Source organism: Mus musculus, chromosome 16 (assembly GCF_000001635.26).
Source record: "Mus musculus strain C57BL/6J chromosome 16, GRCm38.p6 C57BL/6J".
NCBI lineage: Eukaryota > Metazoa > Chordata > Mammalia > Rodentia > Muridae > Mus > Mus musculus.
The window spans coordinates 27,326,748-27,349,397 of NC_000082.6; the positions used below are offsets into that span (position 1 = coordinate 27,326,748).

Sequence of the window (22,650 nt, forward strand, 5' to 3'; positions counted from 1 at the left end):
TTCTTGTCTAGAGAACTTTTCTCAGGATGGAAAGTTTTCAATTTCAGATGACCAAAGCAACCAGAGAGACATTAGCATAAGAATTAGCTACATCATTACTTTTAAAACTATGTTAGAATGGTTGTTTTAAGGAAGACAGAGTTGTATTATAGTATATTACCTGACATTATTTATAAGTATAGTTAGCAAACATTCTGGGGTAATGAAGATAGCAAATAAAATTCTTAATGAAATTTTACCATTTTGTAACTAATTGGGAATAAAAGTGTTTTGAGACTAGATGCTTGTTGATTTGAAAAGGAAAAAAGCAAGAAAGTTAAATATTAAGTTTAATGTCTTTTGTCTTAAAAAATAACAGATAATAGCTTAAAAGAGAGAAACTCAAAGTTATATAAAAGCATTAGTGTTGTAGAAATTTTTAATCTGAAAGAAGCTTTCTATCCCACCTTTAACCATTTAGTTCCCAGATAAAAGACACATACAACCTTTATATTGACAACAAGCGTTAAACAGCACAAGAGCTGGGCAGATATCTGCTATTAGAATTTACTTTTCTATAGATAATCTTGAGTTATTACTTACTAAAACTGTTTTATCTAGATTTATCTAAACTCCAGTTGGTCAGGCCGCAGAGCCATATTTTCATAAACTCACCTAACTTATGGTGGCTTCTCCTTCCTCCTCACCTTCTTCTCTGCTTGTGGTTCTCCTCTGAGCATCCAGGCCCAGGAACCCTAAAACCCACTTAGGTCACTTCTGCCCAGCTATTGCTTGTCAGAATCATTATTCACCCATCAGAAATAACTTGAGGGTAAGGTTAAACAGCTCCCTTGAGTCTACATACAGTCTCTGGAACAACCAGGTCTTGGGGACCCACACTTTGTATTACAATACACAGCAAAAGACCAAACCTCAACACATTAGTACAAAAACCACCATGAAAATAAAATTCATAACATTCCTATGAACAATAGAGATTAAAAGGAAACACAATGGAGGCGTGCAATAATGTAAAAACCCATAACCACGTCTGCTAAAACATTATTAAAATCAATTGCAGACAGAAATGTCAATGGAGAGAACTTGAGTATGACGATCTGAGCATTTTCAGGAGGGTAGGATATGGCGTATGGCAGAGCAAAGTACCTGGCACGTGAGACCCTGTGCCATTCTACAAAACTGAAAATAAAGTCGTAAATTGTGTCTTCTCAGATTGACTGATAAAGGAAAAATTCAATCCCATTTTGTGTTGAAGGGATATGATTAGAGGTGAGACAATTTAGAAGGGTAAAGGAAAAGAAATGGACAAATGCAAATTACATAATAAAAAAATAAGTTAATTGAGGGCTAGGGAGATGGTTCAGTGGTTAAGCACACCTCCTGCTCTTGTTGGAGACCTGGGTTTGATTCTGAGCACCCACATAGCAGCTCACAACCGTCTGTAACTCCAGTCAGCCCTAGCAGAAGTGATGGCTTCTTTGACACTTTACAGGCATCAGACATACACGTGATACATAGGCAATCATGCAGAAGAAACACCCATACTCAAAAAAACCTTACTTAATTAATTAAAATGGAAAAATATTTAAGAGCATTCATATAGAAAAAAAACATAAAAATGGTAAGAAGTAGAAAATTAAATCATTAAATTCTGCTATCTAAGTATTTAAAATAGCTGTGTTACATGTAACTTAAAATACTACCAGATCATGTAGCTAGTTCATGAACTGAAATAAATGAAATTATGTATCTCAGATGATAATACAGTTACTGCACAAAAATGATTTGCACTGAGCAAATCAAGAAATAATTTTACCACACACCTCTTGTAAGAAGGATATGGGAAACTCCTCTAACCAAGATCGGTAGTAAGATTCCACATTTAGATGCACACAGTTCTGGGTTAGGTATCTAGCACCAAGAAATATATTGAAAGAAAATAAACTTTAAAACTTTCTTCAGAAATTACATTATGGCTGAAGATATCGATATTTCTATCCTAACAATATTGATCATATATCATGGGATAATGTGTATATACATATATTTAATAATCCATTGTTCCTGATGCTAACAAGAACTGAGGTTCACAGAGGTGGAAAAATGAGATAAAGTCATTATACAAAACTGTCAAATAAAATTTATCCTCAGATATGGCAAGATTTCAAACAGCTTACAAATATTTATATTAGTCTGAACTACAAAAAAAACTTTTTATTTAATTTTAATATATTGAAAATTCATTCAAAAAGTCATCAGTCTTTAACAAGCAGCCTGAGCACTAAGACTGCCACAATGCAGGTCCCTTCTCACTTAAAGAATATGCGAGACGCCTCAGAGACAGAGCTGTACTAAATTTCCTTCAAGATTTTGATATACCTGATCTGAGAGAGCTCTCTTTTAAGACAGCCTGACCAAGGGACTCAAGCACACACTTAGACACATTCCTGCTGAGGAATACTGTGAGCTGTGCTTGAATCACAAGGTGCACAGCGTTAATAGTTTAAGTCCATGAATGAACAATGTTGTTTTAAACTGCTAGCTTCCTTAAAAGAATGGTTTTCCAGCTCACCGTGGGAAAAGGTGTGCATGAAGGGAGTTTTAAGCCTACCTTTCTTGCATGAACTCTACCTCTCAGAGATGTAAACTTTTCTATTCAGGCTCTATTTGTTCTCTTATTATCTGGAAAAAAAATAAGAAATGATGTGTTTGTAGATAAGGAAGAAGGCTTCTTTTATGGAATTATTGCGGCTAACAAGTAAGAATGGAATAATGGAGTATCCATAACCTAAAACACTAACTAACACTGTCCTGGATCCAGACACTTGTCACCAACTTCTGCTGTCACTACAGAGGAAAAGGTCACAGGATCATCATGTGAAAGAACCCCATAGCACGAGTAAGGAAGCCTTGTTGAAAAACAATAAAAAGGAAGAAAAGAAAAAATTAGTTTTATCTTTAGATCTAGATACAATATTCAGCAAACGTTAAGTCAGAAATCCTTCAGCGACACTTTGGTGAAGCAAGCCAGCACAAAATCCTGACTGTGGAAAACAGAAAAACAAATAGCTTGAATTTTGTATAGGGAAAAAATGATGGAAGGAAAAGGGATGTTAAAATAAATAGACTTAAGAGACTCATGGACTATGTTAGTCCCTTTGGTAAATCCTGATGTAATAATGAGAGTGTTCTAAAGTGTGAATATACAAGAAGCAATATGAATGAGAACAGAGACTACTTAATGATGCCAAAGAGTTTCTAGGAAAATGATGACAAGATAAAAATGCCATACTCAGTTAAATATTTAAACATGAAATTATAGGTACCCCTTGAAATGTGGTTTGATATTAACATATAAATCCAGAATAAATTGAGAAGTCTATCAGTGTAAAATGCACTTAATACAGCTGGCCTACTGAATGCAGCCACACATTGCCTGCAGAAGAAAGCACGCTTAATCTAGCTGAGTGGAACTCCAAAGAGTCATATACACTGCCAGCTCAGGAAAAGACTGAAAATCAAAATACGATTTCTATTAATTGTTCATGGCTTTCTTGCCATCCTCTAACCAAAAATCGAAAGTTAAAATACTGAAGTTCAAAGACCACTTCTATCTGAACTTTGCTTGAAAATAATACAGTGGTGGGGTCACACAGAATGAAGAAAGATAAGGGTCCATTGTATGATTTTTATCTTGGCAAGCATCTGGATATAAATTTTAATTAAACAATGAAATAAATACTAAATTAGAACTAGTATATGATGTACTAAGAAAAGTATTCTAAATACATAAAAAAGATATGGAAGAGAGAATGAGAAGTTGAAACATATAATTCAGTCTACCAAGAACTTTTTGTGAACAAAAAGAAGAACAAAAATAATATTTGAAGATATAATTTCTGGAAGTTTGTAAAAATAGTAATATATCATATTTAATATATATGCTACTGTATATATAAATTACCAAGTAAATTTTGACAGATATAGTTAGTATCATCATTTTTATAATAGTGCATCCTTGTAATCCCACAACATGGGAGGCTAAAGGATATGAATTGACAGGAAAAAATTCACAGAAACAGAAAGAAAGAAATTAAATAAAACATTGTTCTTACTTTTCTAAGGGGAAAAAAAAAACAGCATAAGAAGTGACTGAAACCTTTGGGACATCACTTGAGAAGGTGACATGACAGTCCAGGTTCCACGTGGTTAATAAGAACAGGAAAGGTAAAATAAATAAATAAATAAATAAGTAAATAAGTAAATAAATATATAAATATATAAATATATAAATATATAAATAAATAAATAAAAATACCAGAAGGAGATCTCAGCCATGCACAGGAATGCTATCCATCACAGCCAGTAAATATCACTGGACCCAAGCTGTGGGCCAGCAAAGATTGCTATATAAAATGAAAGATTCATCGAATTAATCCCCTTGACAAGCTAAGTGGGGGTCTTTTCACCTCCACCTCTTTCCAGAAGCTTGGCCATGCTAAGAAGAGGGAATACATTTGTTCACACAATGGCTGACCTTCATGTTTGAGGAATTTAATATTTGTTCTAACTTTTTTTTTTAAGATTTATTTATTATTATGTAAGTACAGTGTAGCTGTCTTCAGACACACCAGAAAAGGGTGTCAGATCTCATTACGGATGGTTGTAAGCCACCATGTGGTTGCTGGGATTTGAACTCAGGACACTCAGAAGGGCAGTCAGTGTTCTTAACCGCTGAGCCATCTCTTCAGCCCAAATTTGTTCTAACTTAAAGTCTTAAATGATTTATATTATATTTGAAACATAATACTTTATGCATTAGAATTACATTTCAAGGGCATCCTCTCTAAGATGTTCTGATATTACTCATATTCAGGGGAAGGACACAGGAATCATTTTCTTACTCTTAAAACGTGTATTAAGTGATTTGTATATAAGACAGGTTGAAAACTAAGGGAGGTAGGTTTTAACTACTGCAGAAAGCATTTCTATAAGCCTGGAGTTTGATCCCATTTTCATTTCAACTCAAGGTTCTATGAGTGACAAAGTTCTGAGCATTTAATACCTCCTGACTTGTTCTCTGCACTGACAATTGAAGTAAAGGCTTTGTGTCAGTTACACGCTGCTAAAACTGAGAAATCCATTCCTGTCCTCATTGGTAGATTAGATTTATATGAGTGCGTGTGCCTGGTCTGAGAGAGCAGAGCAGTGCACATTATGCACATTTATTGTATACCTGTAAAACAATATTTATGGAGGAAGAAAACTTTATGCTTTGGAGAGGTCTCATTAGAGATGAAACCAGAAAGATGGAGGAAAATCAGAGAAAAAAATGAGAGAGTTAAACACACCGGAGTGCATGTCAGGGCATATGAGGTAATGGGGGGAAGGGACCTGATACTTCTCATTTTCTGTTATTTGGCATATTTTTCATCTAAATATGACACCAAGTTTATTTTTAGGTGCTTGGAAGAATTACTTTGACTTATAAGGAAAATTCAACTATAATTTAATTTTAAATAATTTTCCCATCTCAGCACACTTATTTAATGTCTGACATTAATGACTGTCCATCCCATTTGCGTAAATAACAAGAAGCAGGCGCGATTCAATCCTCAGTATACAGGATGACCCTTTAATGCAATTGCTACTGCTGATTTAATGCAATTGCCTGGAATTTTTCTGAAGAATGATATTTCACAACATTCAAGATATCTTGCAAATGCAATAACATTACTCTATATTTGAACATTTTTACAAGTATTATTCATATAACCCCATTAATATTTTGAGATCAGAAAACCAAATAATATTACAAGAAGAATTAGGTGACACTTCGGGAATAGAAATTTTTGAAGAGGCTATCTCACCAGAAGGCTGTATAGAAACTCTCAATATAGTCTAATGATGCTAGACATGCAGCAGCCCAAGGGCCTGGCCTAAGCACACACTGAAAGAGGAGTCTGTATATCAGGACAAAATTAACAAATTAGAATCCAGTGGGTGTCATTCAAGAATATATCCCACTGAAAATCTTCACAATGGAGTTTGAGGAGGACAGGAAAAAATAATTTCAAGATTGCTCTTGTTCTTCCTCCCCTCTGTCTAGCCAAGGCCATCTATGGCTGGACTCAACAGAAAACCAAGAAACAAGGGGACATTTATGTATTCCAGATAGTTCAGTCTCCCAGGGTTGAATTTATATGAGAAGATATGAACAGACAAGTCAGAAGAGAAGATGAAAGACGCCTATTTCAATTACTCACATATTATATATCTAGATCAGTAAATCAGAGCATTATTCTTATAAGTTTAGGACAGAAGAACTCCACACAATATAATTAGCAAAGAATACTTATACCTTACCCATATGTATTCAAATCAACCCTGGAAGATGGTTTCCATCCCTCAAGTGATATTAAGGGCAGGTCCTAAAATGCTTCTGCTCACATATATGGAATAAACACATTTCCTTTCAGTTTTGTCTTTTTTTAAAAAAGTAATTCATTAAAATATCCATTTATGCTCCTTCATCCAACCTCCAGTCTTATAAAAACTTTCCTTTACTCAGCTTCAGCCCATTCAAACAGGGGGGTTTACCTGGGAAGGGGTTGTGATGTGTTACCTTTATTCTATTCCCTCTGCCACTTCCCTGCACTAGGCTGCTTTTTTCTCTCTTCCAACCAAGTGAGCAGTAAAGCAATACTGACAAGCACTATCAAAATCTACCTTTGTGAGCAACTTTGGCTTCTTAAATTCCCTTAAAGGGGGATGTTTCTGCTGACCATCATATAGCATCCACTGGAACTGTTTTAAACACTCTTGTCCCAAGTAGTGCTTTCCCTCCTGGAAGCCAAGTATACTTTTCATCTTTGTCTCAGCTTCCTGGCTTTTCCATTCAATAGCAACACCAACATTCCTGCAGATGTGCACCCCATCACAACTGTCAGAGAGCCCTCAGAAATGCCCCTGCCGTATGTAACCCAAGCAACTCTAGCCTCATGCTCCATGTCCTTGATTTTGGTCACTGAATAAAGCTGCTTCATGAACAGTTCCCTCCTCACTGCATGGAGCTTGTTCTCACAGTTCTTTGTTCTTAGATACTGAATATCTGGTCAACCATCAGATTCTCTCAGTGGTGTTCTCAAGGCCTTCTCTTCTTGGAAGGTAGAAGAAAAGCACTTCTGTTGTCCAGTAACTTGATCCTTTGAAATTCCTTCTGACCTACTTGACAATACTCCCTTTGGGATGTAAGATTGGAAACAATCAGTTGTAGCAACATCCTTTCAAATATTATATATGCCTGCCTCACTTGAGAATGCAAAAGGAAATATTTGCTACATAGTCTATTTTCAGTTTTTCTTCAGTTTTGGAGTGATCAAAACCAAATACTAAAATAAAGAATATCATTCTAAGATGCTGACTCATGACAGAAGAAAGAGATATTATGATCCTCATTTTATTACGTGATTTCAGGTAGATAAATTACTTCCCTGATATGATATAGCTATAAATGATACATCTTCATTTATCTTCAAGTTTAATAACATTCCATCTAAAATTATTTCATACGTAGAAATTAAAACTCCATTGGAATAATGTGCTTATCAAAGGCCAGGAAAAATAAAGTTAACTTTGACTATGGACATTAAGTAAATCTCAGCATTCCGTACCAATGATATATGGTCTCTTGCCCTACACCAGTTGGAGATCCAGGATAAAGTGGAGAATGGTGGTGTCATATTCAACTTACTGGCATGACTGGTAGTCCCCAAAATCAAAATGAACATCCTAACATTTTATACCTTTTTGATGCACTGTAAGGTAATGTGACAGACTTGGGGCCAGCTGAGTCATCTCACAGTCCATGCTAATTTTTTCCAACTTCTGTTTGGTGATGCCTGGAGGGAGTAATTCAAATGGGCTCCATTTCAGATGTTAGAACACAGGAAAGGTTACAAAGGATAGTGCCCCTTTTACAAGCCCCTGTGCTCCTTGTTAAAAGGCCTGTCTATGCACTGGGAAATGCCTTTGAGCATAATGATCTTAGACCCCGCTTGCCAGGGCTCGCGTTTTATTGCCAGTCTCTTCTCACCTCAGCACCACATCCATGTCCACCTCATCTAACTTACATACAACGCTTAATAACGTTCTCTCAAAAGGATAATGCTGAGTTGAAAGAGTGATTGTAATGTACTTTATTATCACTTCCAAAAAGAAATTTCAGTGCAGCATTTTAGTGTAAGTCTATTTGCTAGATGGAAGTGTGGTAGGGACGCAGTGTATATTAAGAATGAGAATTAAAATTAAAAACTAGTACAAAGTAGAAAAAAAATGAAAAGGTAGAAGTTTAGAAGAAAAAGTTTCATTACATCCTCAAAAAGGTCAAAAGTCAACCCAGTGAAGATCACTGTGTCTTAGCCTGAATCACTATAAGCCAGTGAAAATCACTGTATCTTAGCCTGCAGCACTATAAGCCAGCGAAAATCTCTGTGTCTTAGCCATTCCTAGTGAGTTGGCACTGCATTGTCCTGATTACTTGGGTCTCAGTATTTAGTTTAGTGCTTGGGTTCTCTGTCTGAATGCTTGTGTGTTCACACAGCTCATTACTTGTAGAAAATACTTTAGAAGATAACATTATAAGGGCAACACCATCATCACAAATGTAATAGAATCTGTAAGTTAAACTACTACCTTTGAGATAGCATGCTAAATCAGACATAACCATTCTTGCTGAAGCAGCATTTCCCTTTATGATCTAAACTCACCTGTGACTCCACAACTTAAGGAAGCACTGCCATAAGAAAAGGTCTGACATCTTGTCCCAACCTTTAAACTCTTCTTCCCAGGGAAAGAATAGCCTGAAGCTTGCTCATTTGAGCAGGAGGAACTGAACAAGCTCACCGTATCTATTTGCTTCCTATATTTATGGGGTAATAAGTCCTTTCTATGCAAGTCTATCTAATGCATAGAGGCCTTTGACATGCTGGTGGACTGCCTTGTTTTTCATTTTATATGGAGAAAAATCCAAGCATGTTTGTTTTCCTCTTTATGCACAAAAACTATGTCAGAAAAAAGTCTTGGGGTCCTAAATTTTGGATACTTATTTGCCTAGCAATTCATTGTCTAATACTTTGATACTTGTGAGATTGCAAAGCACACCTATTGGGGTAGTGTTTCTGAATACCATAGGGATTGTGTAGTAGTGTGTAATCACTCACTCTTGAATTCTGCAACTTAATTATCAAAATGGAGAATCCAGAAAGGATGAGGATCATGTTCAAATATAGCTAATCAACTTGGAATGAATGGTATGGCATGTGATGTAAGACTGAAAAAAACCCAGAAAGGACCCAAGACATATTAAAGGAAATGCCTACAATTCATGGTCAAATTTGAAAATAGATAGTTAAACAGACTTTCAATTTTTTTTTAATTAGGTATTTTCCTCAATTACATTTCCAATGCTATCCCAAAAGTCCCCCATGCCCTCCCCCCTCCCCCCCACTCCCCCACCCGCCCACTCCCACTCTTTGGTCCTGTCATTCCCCTGTACTGGGGCATATAAAGTTTGCATGTCCAATGGGCCTTTCTTTCCAGAGATGGCCGATTAGGCCATCTTTTGATACATATGCAGCTAGAGTCAAGAGCTCCGGGGTACTGGTTAGTTCATAATGTTGTTCCACCTATATATTTTAAACTAAGACAAAGGGCTGGAGACGTGACTCAGCTATGAAAAGCAGTTTCTGCTCTTCCAGAGGACCACAGTTTGCTTACCAGTACACACATTTGGTGGCTCCCAACTATATGTAGCTCCAGTTCCAGGGGCATTTAAGAGGTTCTCTTATGAACTATGAAGGCCCCAGGGACACACTTGATGTACAGTCATACACACAGAGAAATCATGCATACACATGTTTAAAAAGCCAAACAATAAAAAGAAATCCTTAAACGTGGCGCAGGCCGGTAGGATTTGCTGAAGGAGGCAGAGGCAGGAGGATCACGAGTTCCAGACTTTCAATTTTAAGTTAAAAAAAAAAATGAATTTGAGCCATGATGCTCTTTTGAGTAGTCAGCATATAATGTATTTTTTTTCTTCAAAACCACATCTAGGATTAATATAAAAACAAGATGTAAATAATCAATGCAGGTACTTGACAAGGACTACGATTACTTGAGGTTACCTGGAGACTAGAGAATCCACTACCAAAATGTGCCACTCACATGGCTAGAATGTCTCTATTTCTCTCAGGATATTGGCAGAATATTTCCATATTTTGCCATGTGGACATTTTATAAGGCTCTTAGGAAAATGGCAGCTAGATACCCATCATAACTAGTGGTCCAGCTAAGAAAGGCAGAAAGCACAGCAGTTTACAGATCTTCTCATGGTGCCATTTATACCCTGATTATAGAAGTTGAATTTGTCCAGCATAGAAGACTATACAATGAAGAAATTATTGAGAGCTAAATTGGAACTTGGCTGTTTCAGTCTTGATAATATTTTTTACTATAATATAATTTGTTGTTTTAATGATCTAAATTATGAACCTGGTGAAAAGAACACTCTCTGTCTGTCTCTTTGTTTCTGTTTCTCTGTACTCTGTCTCTGTTTCTCTCTCCATATATATACTATGACACATATTCTTAGGTAAAATATGACTTACAACCTACCACATTCAACAAGGAAGAATTTTCCATGAGTACAATTTCACATGTTTATGCCACATCTGCTGCAGAGATCACATACTGTCATGTCATCCATCTCCTCCCCAGAATCTCATGGCCTTCATGATCTTTATGGTAACAACTATGACACTTTGTCAAAAGACATCAAAATTCCCTACATGATAAATCACTTGGAGTAACAAGACATATTCATAAGAATTTTAGTTTTCTACATATCGACTTAGACTATACAATCAATGCAGTTCTAGTCAAAGCTGCAATAAGATTTCAATAACTCAATATGCTGAATCTGTTATTACAAGAGAGAAAGAACTCATTGAATGAAAACATATATACATTGAGGTAACATTAAAGATTATCTTTAAGAAAAAGGAAAGTTAATGGCAGAGGTAGACGATACTCAAATATATAAAACTGATAAAGTGTCATATTCAGTGTATTCTAAGTTCAGCTACCATCAAATTTGAAAGAAAATCAAGTAAATATGGGGAAAAAACAGATTTAAGTAGACACTCCAAAAGAAAAAATCCAAGTTGGCAATGAGCAGATGAAAAGCTATATTAGCAATATAAGAGTCAATATTACAAGCAGTATATCATAGTCAATAAGATATCAGGCTGTCAAAACTATAAAGACATGCCCCAGGATCTGGCACAATCTTGAAATAATAGAAACTGTGGCACATTGCCCTTGGGTGTGTAAATAGATACAAATACAAAAAACAATCTGATACTGAACAATAAAATTAAATATGGTCATAGGTGGCATTTCCAATTTTGAAAATACACTGTCTAGAAATCCCTAAAATTAAAGGATGTATACATCTTGTATGAGGCAAGTTTCAACTGAACAGTATTTAACACCAAACAATTAAAATCCCTAGAATTTCCTGGTAGGCAGGATGAATATGCTAGATATCCATCCAATGGAAAGGGAAGGGAAGGAGAAGGGGAAGAAGAAGAAGAGGAAGAAGGGGAAGGGGAAAGAAGGGGAAGGGAAGAAGGGAAGAAGGGGAAGGGAAGAATGGAAAGAAGGGGAAGAAGGGGAAGAAAAGGGGAAGAAAGGGGAAAGAAAAGGGAGAAGAAAAGGGGAGAAGAAAAGGGGGAAGGAAAGGGGGGAAGAAAAGGGGAAGAAAAGGGGGGAAGAAGGGGAAGAAAAGAAGGGGAAGAAAGAAGGGGAAGAAAAGGTGAAGAAGAAGGGGAAGAAAAGGGGGAAAGGGAAAAATGAGGGGAAAAAAGAGGGGGAAAAGGGAGAAAAAAGAGGGGAGGGAAAAAGGGGGAAGGGGAAAAGGGGGTAGGGAAAAATGGGGTAGGGAAAAGGGTAGGGGAAAGGGTAGGGAAAAATGGGGGAGGGAAAAAAGGTGAGGGGGAAAAGGGGAGGGAGAAAAAGGGGAGGGAGAAAAAGGGGAGGGAGAAAAAGGGGAGAGGAGAAAATGGGGAGGGGAAAAACAGGGAGAGGAAAAAAGGGGAGGGGAAAAAGGGGAGGGAGAAAGGGGGAGGGGAAAAGGGGGAAAGGGAAAAAGGGAAGGGGAATAAAGGGAAAGGGAAAAAGGGAAGGCGAAAAAGGGAAGGGGAAAAAGGAAAAGGGAGGGAGGAGAAGGGAGGGAAGGGGGAGGAGAAGGGAGGGAAGGAGGAAGAGAAGAGAGGGAAGGGAAAAAGAGGGGAAGGAGGGGAGGGAAGGGGGAGGAGGGGAGGGAGGAGGGGAGGGGGAGAAGAGGGGGAAGAGGGGGATGGGGGAAGAGGGGGAGAAGAGGGAGAAGAGGAGGAAAAGAGAGGGGGAAGAGGTAAGGGAAGAGGGGGAAGAGGGAAGGGAAGAGGGGGAAGAGGGGAAGAGGGGAAGAGGGGAAGAGGGGAAGAAAGAGGGGAAGAAAGAGGGGAAGAAAGAGGGGAAGAGGGGAAGAGGGGAAGAGGGGAAGAGGGGAAGAGGGGAAGAGGGGAAGAGGGGAAGAGGGGAAGAGGGGAAGAGGGGAAGAGGGGAAGAGGGGAAGAGGGAAGGGAAGAGGGGGAAGAGGGAAAGGAAAAAGGGGGAAGAGGGGGGAAAGGGAAGGGAAAAAGGGGAAAGAGGGGGAAAAGGGAAGGGAAAAGGGGGAAAGAGGTGGAAGAGGGAAAGGAAAAAGGGGGAAAGAGGGGGAAAAGGGGGAAAAGAGAAGGGAGAAGGGGGAAAAGAGAGGGAGAAGGGGGAAAAGGGAGGAAAGGGGAAAAGGGGGGAAAGGGGGAAGGGAAGGGAAAAGGGAAGGGGGAAGGAAAAGGAAAGGGGAAAGGAAGGATTAAAGGGAAGGGTTAAAGGGAAGGGGAAAGGGAAGGGGAAAGGGAAGGGGAAAGGAAAGGGGAAAGGGAAAAGGAAGGGGAAAGGGAAAGGAAAGGGAAAAGAAAAAAGGGAAAAAGGAAAGGGGGAAAAGGGAAGGGAAGCGAAAAAAGGGAAGGGAAGTGGGAAAAGGGAAAAAAGAGAAGGGAAGGGAAGGGAAGGGAAGGGGAGGGGAGGGGAGAGGAGGGGAGGGAGGGAAAATGGGAAGGGGAGGGGGAAAATGAGAAGGGGAGGGGGAAAAAGGGAAGGGGGAAAGGGAAGGGAAAAAAGGGAAGGGAAGGGAAAAAAGGGAAGGGAAGGGAAAAAAGGGAAGGGAAGGGAAAAAAGGGAAAGGAAGGGAAAAAAGGGAAGGGAAAGGGAGGGGAGATGAGGTGAGGGGAGGGGAGGGGAGGGAAAAGGGAAGGCATATAACTACACATTTCAACACAAACACATTTCAAAATGCATAGCTTTGCTGTGATAGAGAATTTATATATGATGCCTTTTATTTCAGATTTAGTGAGGTATGATTGACAAAAAGTAAAGTTTCTTCATAGAAACAGACTTGGTCTGATGACATGACCCAGAGAGTAAAAGTACTTGCCTAACGTCTTTGGTAAAGAGAACTGACCCCCCCCCCCCCACCAATTGTTCTTTCAACTACACTGCACAACCCATACACACACAAAGAGAGAGAGAGACACACACACACACACAGAGAGAGAGAGAGAGAGTGAGGTTTTGAGTATGAAAACACATAAAAATGATTCTTGACATAAACATACATTATGAAAATATTGTCCCCATCAAGCTAATTGACCTATCTTTTGCCTCACATGGGATCTGATTTTATAATGAGAGCACTGGTTTTCCTCGTTTAACAAACATCTAATGCATCACATGTTCTACAGGCATAATGATTAATGCAGTTACTTTTTTTTTCCATTTTTATTAGGTATTTAGCTCATTTACATTTCCAATGCTATACCAAAAGTCCCCCATACCCATCCACCCCCACTCCCCTACCCACCCACTCCCCCTTTTTGGCCCTGGCATTCCCCTGTACTGGGGCATATAAAGTTTGCGTGTCCAATGGGCCTCTCTTTCCAGTGATGGCCGACTAGGCCATCTTTTGATACATATGCAGCTAGAGTCAAGAGCTCCGGGGTACTGGTTAGTTCATAATGTTGTTCCACCTATAGGGTTGCAGATCCTTTTAGCTCCTTGGGTACTTTCTCTAGCTCCTCCATTGGGAGCCCTGTGATCCATCCATTAGCTGACTGTGAGCATCCACTTCTGTGTTTGCTAGGCCTCTGCATAGTCTCACAAGAGACAGCTACATCTGGGTCCTTTCGATAAAATCTTGCTAGTGTATGCAATGGTGTCAGCGTTTGGATGCTGATTATGGGGTAGATCCCTGGATATGGCAGTCTCTACATGGTCCATCCTTTCATCTCAGCTCCAAACTTTGTCTCTGTAACTCCTTCCATGGGTGTTTTGTTCCCACTTCTAAGGAGGGGCATAGTGTCCACACTTCAGTCTTCATTTTTCTTGAGTTTCATGTGTTTAGGAAAATGTATCTTATATCTTGGGTATCCCAGGTTTTGGGCTAATATCCACTTATCAGTGAGTACATATTGTGTGAGTTCCTTTGTGAATGTGTTACCTCACTCAGGATGATGCCCTCCAGGTCCATCCATTTGGCTAGGAATTTCATAAATTCATTCTCTTTAATAGCTGAGTAGTACTCCATTGTGTAGACGTACCACATTTTCTGTATCCATTCCTCTGTTGAGGGGCATCTGGGTTCTTTCCAGCTTCTGGCTATTATAAATAAGGCTGCTATGAAAATAGTGGAGCATGTGTCCTTCTAACCAGTTGGGGCATCTTCTGGATATATGCCCAGGAGAGGTATTGCTGGATCCTCCGGTAGTACTATGTCCAATTTTCTGAGGAACCACCAGACTGATTTTCAGAGTGGTTGTACAAGCCTGCAATCCCACCAACAATGGAGGAGTGTTCCTCTTTCTCCACATCCACGCCAGCATCTGCTGTCACCTGAATTTTTCATCTTAGCCATTCTGACTGGTGTGAGGTGGAATCTCAGGGTTGTTTTGATTTGCATTTCCCTGATGATTAAGGATGTTGAACATTTTTTCAGGTGCTTCTCTGCCATTCGGTATTCCTCAGGTGAGAATTCTTTGTTCAGTTCTGAGCCCCATTTTTAATGGGGTTATTTGATTTTCTGAAGTCCACCTTCTTGAGTTCTTTATATATGTTGGATATTAGTCCCCTATCTGATTTAGGATAGGTAAAGATCCTTTCCCAATCTGTTGGTGGTCTTTTTGTCTTATTGACGGTGTCTTTATGCAGTTACTTTTAATAACTATTATTCACACTGGTAACACTATCAGTTGTAAGCAACATTAGTTTGTACCTTGGGTTTGCAGCACACAAAATTCTAAAACTGCCTGAAGTAAGTGTCATCCTTTTGAACAACATACAGGAGATAGTGAGAGGCAAGAACATGACTGGACTAAGCTTGAGTCCACAAAAGACTCCTGGGACTTGGCAGCCAGTGGCATGCCACGTGGGAGGGGAGGGGACAGTGGAATATCTACTGTACAAGTAAAATTCTGTATCGTTTGCTGGTGCTGAAAGTTTGGATGCTGTTCTTATTTTCTTTAATCACTCAGTGATAATTGATGGACCCACTGCCTTACATGGGGTAAAACTTCATGAAATGCTTAAGTACAATTTTTCTACTGCCCTTTTACAGTGGTGAGCCAGCTTTAGAGAGAAAGATGGATATAAAGATCAAAGAAAATGCAATTTATCGTGAAAAGTATATTTTATTGCAAATGTAGAAGGCATGTTGAAGCTAAAGCATCCAAAAATGTGCTTGTGTTAGTGTGACAGATAAGCCATCTCTTTAAACTTCTAACATTTTTCTTCTTCTTTTTTTTGTTATGTTCCAAATGTGATATGTTTATTTTACTTTGATGCAAAACCAAAGATCTCACTAGAGCAGAGACTGATATAACCAGAGACCATGAAAATGTGGACTAGGACATGCAGGATGTGATGTACAGACCGGGGAGGCAGGTTCCTTCCTTTAACAGGACACTACGTTGTTGCTGAGGAACATATTTAAATTAACTCTGCAGAACTCAACTGAAATATGGCACAAATATGGCATTTCTAGGCATGCCTTGAAGGACCTCCCATTGGATGGGTCTGTAATCTCTAGACTTCAGTGTGGGAAGAATTACAATTCTTTAGAAGAATTAAAAGTTCACACTTTTGAAATGTCACAGAATTTTAAGGCCAAACATAGTGGGTTCATTTCTCTTCATTTCCAGGGACAAGTGATATTCTACTCAAAACCATACTAAGCCTCCAGTTCAAATCCCAATCCAACCTTGTGGCCTCCTGCATTGAAGTTCTCTCCATCTATTAAAGCTGACAGGGTCAATCTGACTCCTGGTGGGAGGGTCTGTGTATAACCCGGTCCAATTAAACTGGCATTGTTTACTTTGGCAGACAGAGAATCCAGCTTATATTTAGCAGCAACGCCAACCTGAGTGTTATTGTTGCCAGCTGGCCACGCCGGGTTTATTGACGTTTCAACCTTCTCATTAACTTTCTGGTAGACGGAGTCTCCAAATTCAGTGCCATCATTCACATGAGTATGGAGTTGGAATTCTGTAGCTCTGTAACCAAGAGCAAAATTGTTCTGAGACAATTTGGATTTGGCTGTGTCAAAACTCGTCTGATAGCCCTCAAACCAACCTTTAAAGGCCAATACAGCCCAGCCACAGTCGGTCCAGAAAAAAATCTTTATCAACATATCAACATTACTGTCGACTCTAAAACAATACCGTTTATAGGAGGCCTTTAATTTCTCACTCTTCTCTCTTGGGTTTGGTACAAATATGGTTGGTATCAAGAGTCAGTTTCAAACACTCAGTCAACTTATTCTCCCAAGGGATTTCTATCTGTATTCTATTTTTGGGTGAAGGTGAACCCATAGTAACAGACCTTATATTTGGTCTCTACATTGCCTGATGCTTTCCAGTATCAGTATAATAATGACCTGAAGTATAAAATTCCATCGCTCCACTCCAAGACTTGGTTTTCAGATCTATTTTGATCATGCAAAACTTTGTTAAAGACATCATTGGCAGCCTTTCCTAGGTCACAGTAAGTTGGTGTATTAGACATATCTACAACCTGAGGGTGGGCCCGTCCCACTCCACCAAGGATATTTTTCTATGAAAATGGCAGATTCTTTCACCTGCATCTAATCTAAGCCATGCCACGCCATCATCATTTTGTCACAAGAGGGAATAGACAGAAGTACAGCTCTCCTGTGTGATCTTATATTGTCTACCTTTCTTTCTGTCCACACTGTGTACTACTGTCAACACATCTGTCAGAGTTAGGTACGTATGTGATATCATCAAAAAATGTTAAGGAAACTACTAGCTTACCATTTTATTTTTGAACTGTTATAAAAGTATAGAGAAACTCCTTGAATTCCTGAGCCATTTTGACTTTCATGGATTTTTTAAATATAATTGATTTTGTGGGTTTTATATGTGCTGATTTGTTTATATGCTGAGCAGATTTATATGCACAAGCCTATAATTAATTACTTCTAAATATCTGTAAGCCTTTGTGGTGGATCCCACACTTGATAAGATGGATCAAAGTGATTAAAATGCTAGAACAAAGCCACAGGCTACCTGTCTCTGCCCACTGAGGGTGGTCCTCTGCTCTGAAGTAGCTCAAATACTCTGGAAATAATTCAACTGGACTAGGAAGAACACCAGCTAAATATGTGTGTAAATGTGTGTGTGTGTGTGTGTGTGTGTGTGTGTGTGCACTGCTCTATTTTCAACATCAACGGGGCACATGAGAGATAAAACAAAAATATAACCACGTAGTACCTAACAAGTAAGTGTTTTGGATTAATAATCAATTCTAACAGATAGGAATACCAGTTATTACTGGAATTTTATCAGAAAATAATGAGCTGCCAATAACAGAATTGTAGAGGGTGCCAGAAATAGGAAGTCAAAGATTTAATAAATGGTCATGTCCGAGTTCCCGGTTTCAAACACATTTTAGATCAGACCTTGGTACAGTCAGAGGGTAGAATAGTTGTGAAGTTTGGACAGAGGGAAGTTAATTATTTTGTTTTCTCCACAAGGACATCCTCTGTTTATTTGTTTAAACAGGAAGTCATCAACTACAGCAAAGCAAGAAAACTTTTATTTACAGTTATTTTACCTTAGTTTTAGAAAACAAATAACCAATAAATGTTCCATTGTAATTTATATACTCTGTAATAATATACATTTATTTTAAAAAACCAAATATGCATTATTTTCGCAGCATGTGAACCTAAAGTGGCTTTGGGAACAGAAAACCATCTAAGTCTCAGCTGCCAGTTTCTTTCCCTGTTTAAACCTGGGAGGATTTGATTCTTTTCTTCCTTTTTTCTTGTCACCATGAGCATTTTCTTCTGTCCAATATTTGCTTCTGCCTACCCACATCCTAGAGTTCTAATTATGGATAGCCAGTGAAGGAATCAATTTAAAGAAAGGTGTGATCACATCAATTTAACACCATGTATACATTAACCCGATAGCATGTAGACAGAAACCCTAAATCATATACAGAAATGTATCTATTCTTGGTGATACCATACTAAATCACAGGCAATTATCTCATAATTTTGTTCATCATAGGCAGTCCATCAATTCAGGGTAGTTTTCACAGGCTTGTCCTCTGTTAGGTGGGGAGTGGCTGATTTCTGGCCAATGGGTAGTATATGAAGTCCCCTTTGTCCCTGCACTCTAATTATTTTTCTGTTTTGCACATATTTCTTTTTTCTTTTAATGGATATTTTATTTATTTACATTTCAAATGCTATCCACTTTCCCAGTTTTCACTCTGGAAATCCTCTATCCCATTCCCCCTCCCCGTGCTACTATGAGGAAGTCTCTTTCTTCTGTCCATGGATCAAGTTGTAGAAATCATACCATGTATGCCTTGTAGGCTACCCTGTTTTCTGCCATAGTGATGGTGGACAGAACCCCTGAAACTGAATGCCAGCCCAAATTAAACGCTTTCCTTCATGAGAGTTGATGTGGTCAAGGTGTCTCTTCAAAGCATTAAAACCCTAAGACAGGAGTCATTGAAAACATTGTGAATCAAACCTTTGTTTTCAGTTCTGAGATACTGAACACTGAATTATCATAGAAGGGAATGCATTTGACTTCACAGAAGTAGTGATAGCTTAAAGGAGAGTGTGCCCCATGTTCTCAAATGGTGTTTTGGTTGCCAGTCGATTGATGATGCTGTTTGGGTAGTTTTAAGAAGTATGGCTTTGCTGAGGCTGGGCTTTGAGGTTCAAAGCCTCCCATCGTTCATAGCCCATTCTCACTGCTTGCTGCTTGAGGTTTCGCTTGTAAACTCTCAGCTTGCTGCTCCAGTTGACATTCCTGCTCACTGCCACACCTCCCTGCTGTGTGGTAATAAACTCTTATCCCTAATCCCCAGTAAACCCTTCCTTCTACAAGTTGCCTTGGATGTGGTGTATTATCACAGCAACAGAGAAGTAACTAAGACCAAAGTCACTGTATCCGGACAGTTCATTTCCTCAACCAATTCTTGACAAAAATATTGAGGCAGACATAGATGATGATCTACAAAGCATTAGTCCTAGATCTCTACGAGAAGGCATGAGAGACAGGCTTCCACTACTTCAGTTTTAACATCTATACCTTTTTCTTTCTCCAGCCATTATCCTTGCTGAAATATAAGTGGATCTTGATTAGATTCATTTAGAGGCATAAGAGCAGTAAGAGAATGAAACCTGCAGAGGGAGCAGGATTTATCAACTAGATCATTGACAGTTTAATATGCTGATAAGATGTGGGTTTTTATGCAAGCTAACTGATTTGAATCAGCTTGTCCAGTTTTGACACATAGGCAGAGATGAGAATGGCAAATGTAAATAATATGCATCATGGTTTGTTCCTACTTCTGAAGAGAGCCCAAGTTCTGCATTAAAGCAAAAACAAGAGCAATGGTTCATACCTTGGACATTGGTTTAAAATGTTCTTTATGCTTTGTTACAGGAAAGCAGTAGATCATTCAAAAAAGCGGTTTGGTATTCCCATGGATCGGATTGGTAGAAACCGGCTCTCCAGTTCCAGAGGCTGATGGATTCTTATTGTGAGTACAGTCTGAACAAGCATCCTATGGGCCATTGCCAGAAACCATTTCACACTAGATGAACAGACTCATCTTTAAGTGCAAATGTTCCTTTTGGGATGTGTTTAACTGATATATACCACATTGACAAACATTTCTCTAGTCAATTAATACATTCACATTAAATAATTTAGGGGGCTTTTAGAAAGGAAACACACATCCTACCAAGAGTGCCTAAACTTTTGGGATTGCAACATGACATTTTTACCTATCTGCAAAGCTCACGCTCAACATACAATCAAGTTTTTAAAATTCACACAGACACACACACACAAACACACACAGTCTTATAATAGTTGAAGCAAGTTTACAGTTTGTATTGGGTTGCATTCATAGTTAACCTGAGGAATATGAAAATCAAAGGCTGCAGCATGGGAACACGTGAGGAACACCTAGATTTTATCTTTCAAATAGAAAAGTCACTTATCCCAATGCTTTATAAGATAAATTTAGCTATTTTCATACAATCATGTGCAATTATCTGTTAATATGCAAGTATGGGTTAAGATTCTAATTAACACATGACCTAGCAAACTTTAATTGTCAACTTGACATAGTACATAACTATTATGAGAGGAAAACCTGACTGGGAAATCGTGGATTAGATTGACCTGTGGGCATGTGCGTGGGTGACTGTCTTGCCTGCTAAATGATGTATGAGGTCCAAGTCTACTGTGAGCAACAACATCCCTCAGGGCTTGGACTTTGTAAGAAAATTAGCTAAGTACGAGCATGGACACAAGCCAGACAGTGTGCCAACAAACAGTGTGTCTTGGTTTCAACCTCCAGCTTCCTGTCTTGAGTTCCTGCCCTGCCTTCCCTCAGTGATAGCCTGTGAGCTGAAAATTATAAGCCAAGTTTCCTCCCCAAGTATCCTTTGGTCAGAGAGCTATAGGAAGACAGTAGAAGAGCACAATAAAGCACTTTTTATTTCATTAAAATATATCATAAAAACGGTAAATTGTTTGTTGACTTTGAAATCTAAACACTATGCTTTCTTCCAGTAAAGCACGTGAAAGTTCCATCCTTCCCTGACCTGCCCCTCCCCCTGCACCAACCTCCCCAGATAATTCCAGCAACCTGCAACCTCTCTAACCATCCACATGTGAAGACATAGGAACTGTGTTTTCTGATGTTTTTCATGACATTGACCTAATCCTTTCATACATTCAATTAAAATGTTTTTTCTTTCCCCTCAAATATTCAAAAGTTATTATGAGGATCAATACTTTATGATATGACTTAACTAAGAGAATTACAGATGCCTATGAGCCTGTTCATGTTGATATTCTGCAAGCACTAAGCACCTAGTACCTTAAAAATAGGAGTATGCACTGATTACAAAGAGGAATACTGTCTCTTGAATAGCACTACCTTCAAAACTTGCATGGAGCTGCTTCTCTCATATCTAGAAATAAACTAAATGTGATCACTCCTTGGGTCTGCTAACAACTGCTGCACTTATATTTGAACAGGAATTAGCTATAAAAAGCCAAGTACTTCCTGGAATCAAGGGCACATCTTCCAATTTCCTGATACATTTACATAACCCTGAGATTGATAGAAGTCTGACTGATTTTTGCATATTCCACTCTGCATTGCCATATCACATACTTTTGTAGTTCTGAATTCCCCCAAACTGTACATGATAGCAAACTTAGGAAACTCATTTTCATATGAACATTGACACACTAGACCTCTAGATAGAAAGAAGATATTTCAGCTGCTATCATGTCCAGATTCGTGGTACTGATGTCCAAGTTTATGCATTAGTGTACACTTAACAAGCTGCAATGTCTTCATAAGTATGGATCTTCCCAGTCAAACCTGGAGACAATGGTATCAGAAGAGAAGCCTTAGGAGAAGACATCACATTTCTCGTTTCCATTAATCACCGTGGGTTCACCTGCTCAGTCCTTATGTTTTCTCATGTGACATTTGAATGGATAACAAAACTTATAAAATTCACCTAAATTTCTCTTATTTCTGATATGGTTTTCCTACTGCTGCCATAGCCCTTTGAATTAAATGGTGGGTGCAATTTGCACAGCATGGCATTTACAAGATACAGATTTCAGCATTGTTAAATGATGTTCACACAGTCAGACAAATAATTGCTGACTTGAGGACGTGTAGTCTTGTTTAACTCTAACAATTTGCAAATTTTTTGCTGGATATTGGTGTAATTGACATTTTATAGACCATGTTCACATCAAGATGGGTGTTCTGCCCTCTGGGTCAATGTTCTCAGTGTGGTCCATCAAGTTTTCTTGGTTCCTGGCTATTGATGTTGTTTGTCAGCATCACTGGTCATTTTTGTCATTCAGCTGGCGAATGCGATCATGCTGGGCTGGTGTAATGCTGCTTGCCTTTAGCTCTAACTTGTCATGG

The 22,650-nt window shown here is 38.7% G+C and overlaps 1 protein-coding gene and 1 pseudogene across 1 annotated transcript in view; one reads left to right on the plus strand and one right to left on the minus strand.

The window, feature by feature from the left end:
* Positions 1 to 22,650, plus strand: part of Ostn (osteocrin) — a 43,569-nt gene that overhangs the window by 19,107 nt on the left and 1,812 nt on the right. The window contains exon 4 of the mRNA NM_198112.2: positions 20,124 to 20,220. Within this exon, the coding sequence (NP_932780.1) occupies positions 20,124 to 20,208 (85 nt within the window). The 3' untranslated portion in view covers positions 20,209 to 20,220. The remainder of the gene's footprint in view (positions 1 to 20,123; positions 20,221 to 22,650) is intronic.
* On the minus strand, positions 16,170 to 17,236 carry Gm15970 (predicted gene 15970; annotated as a pseudogene).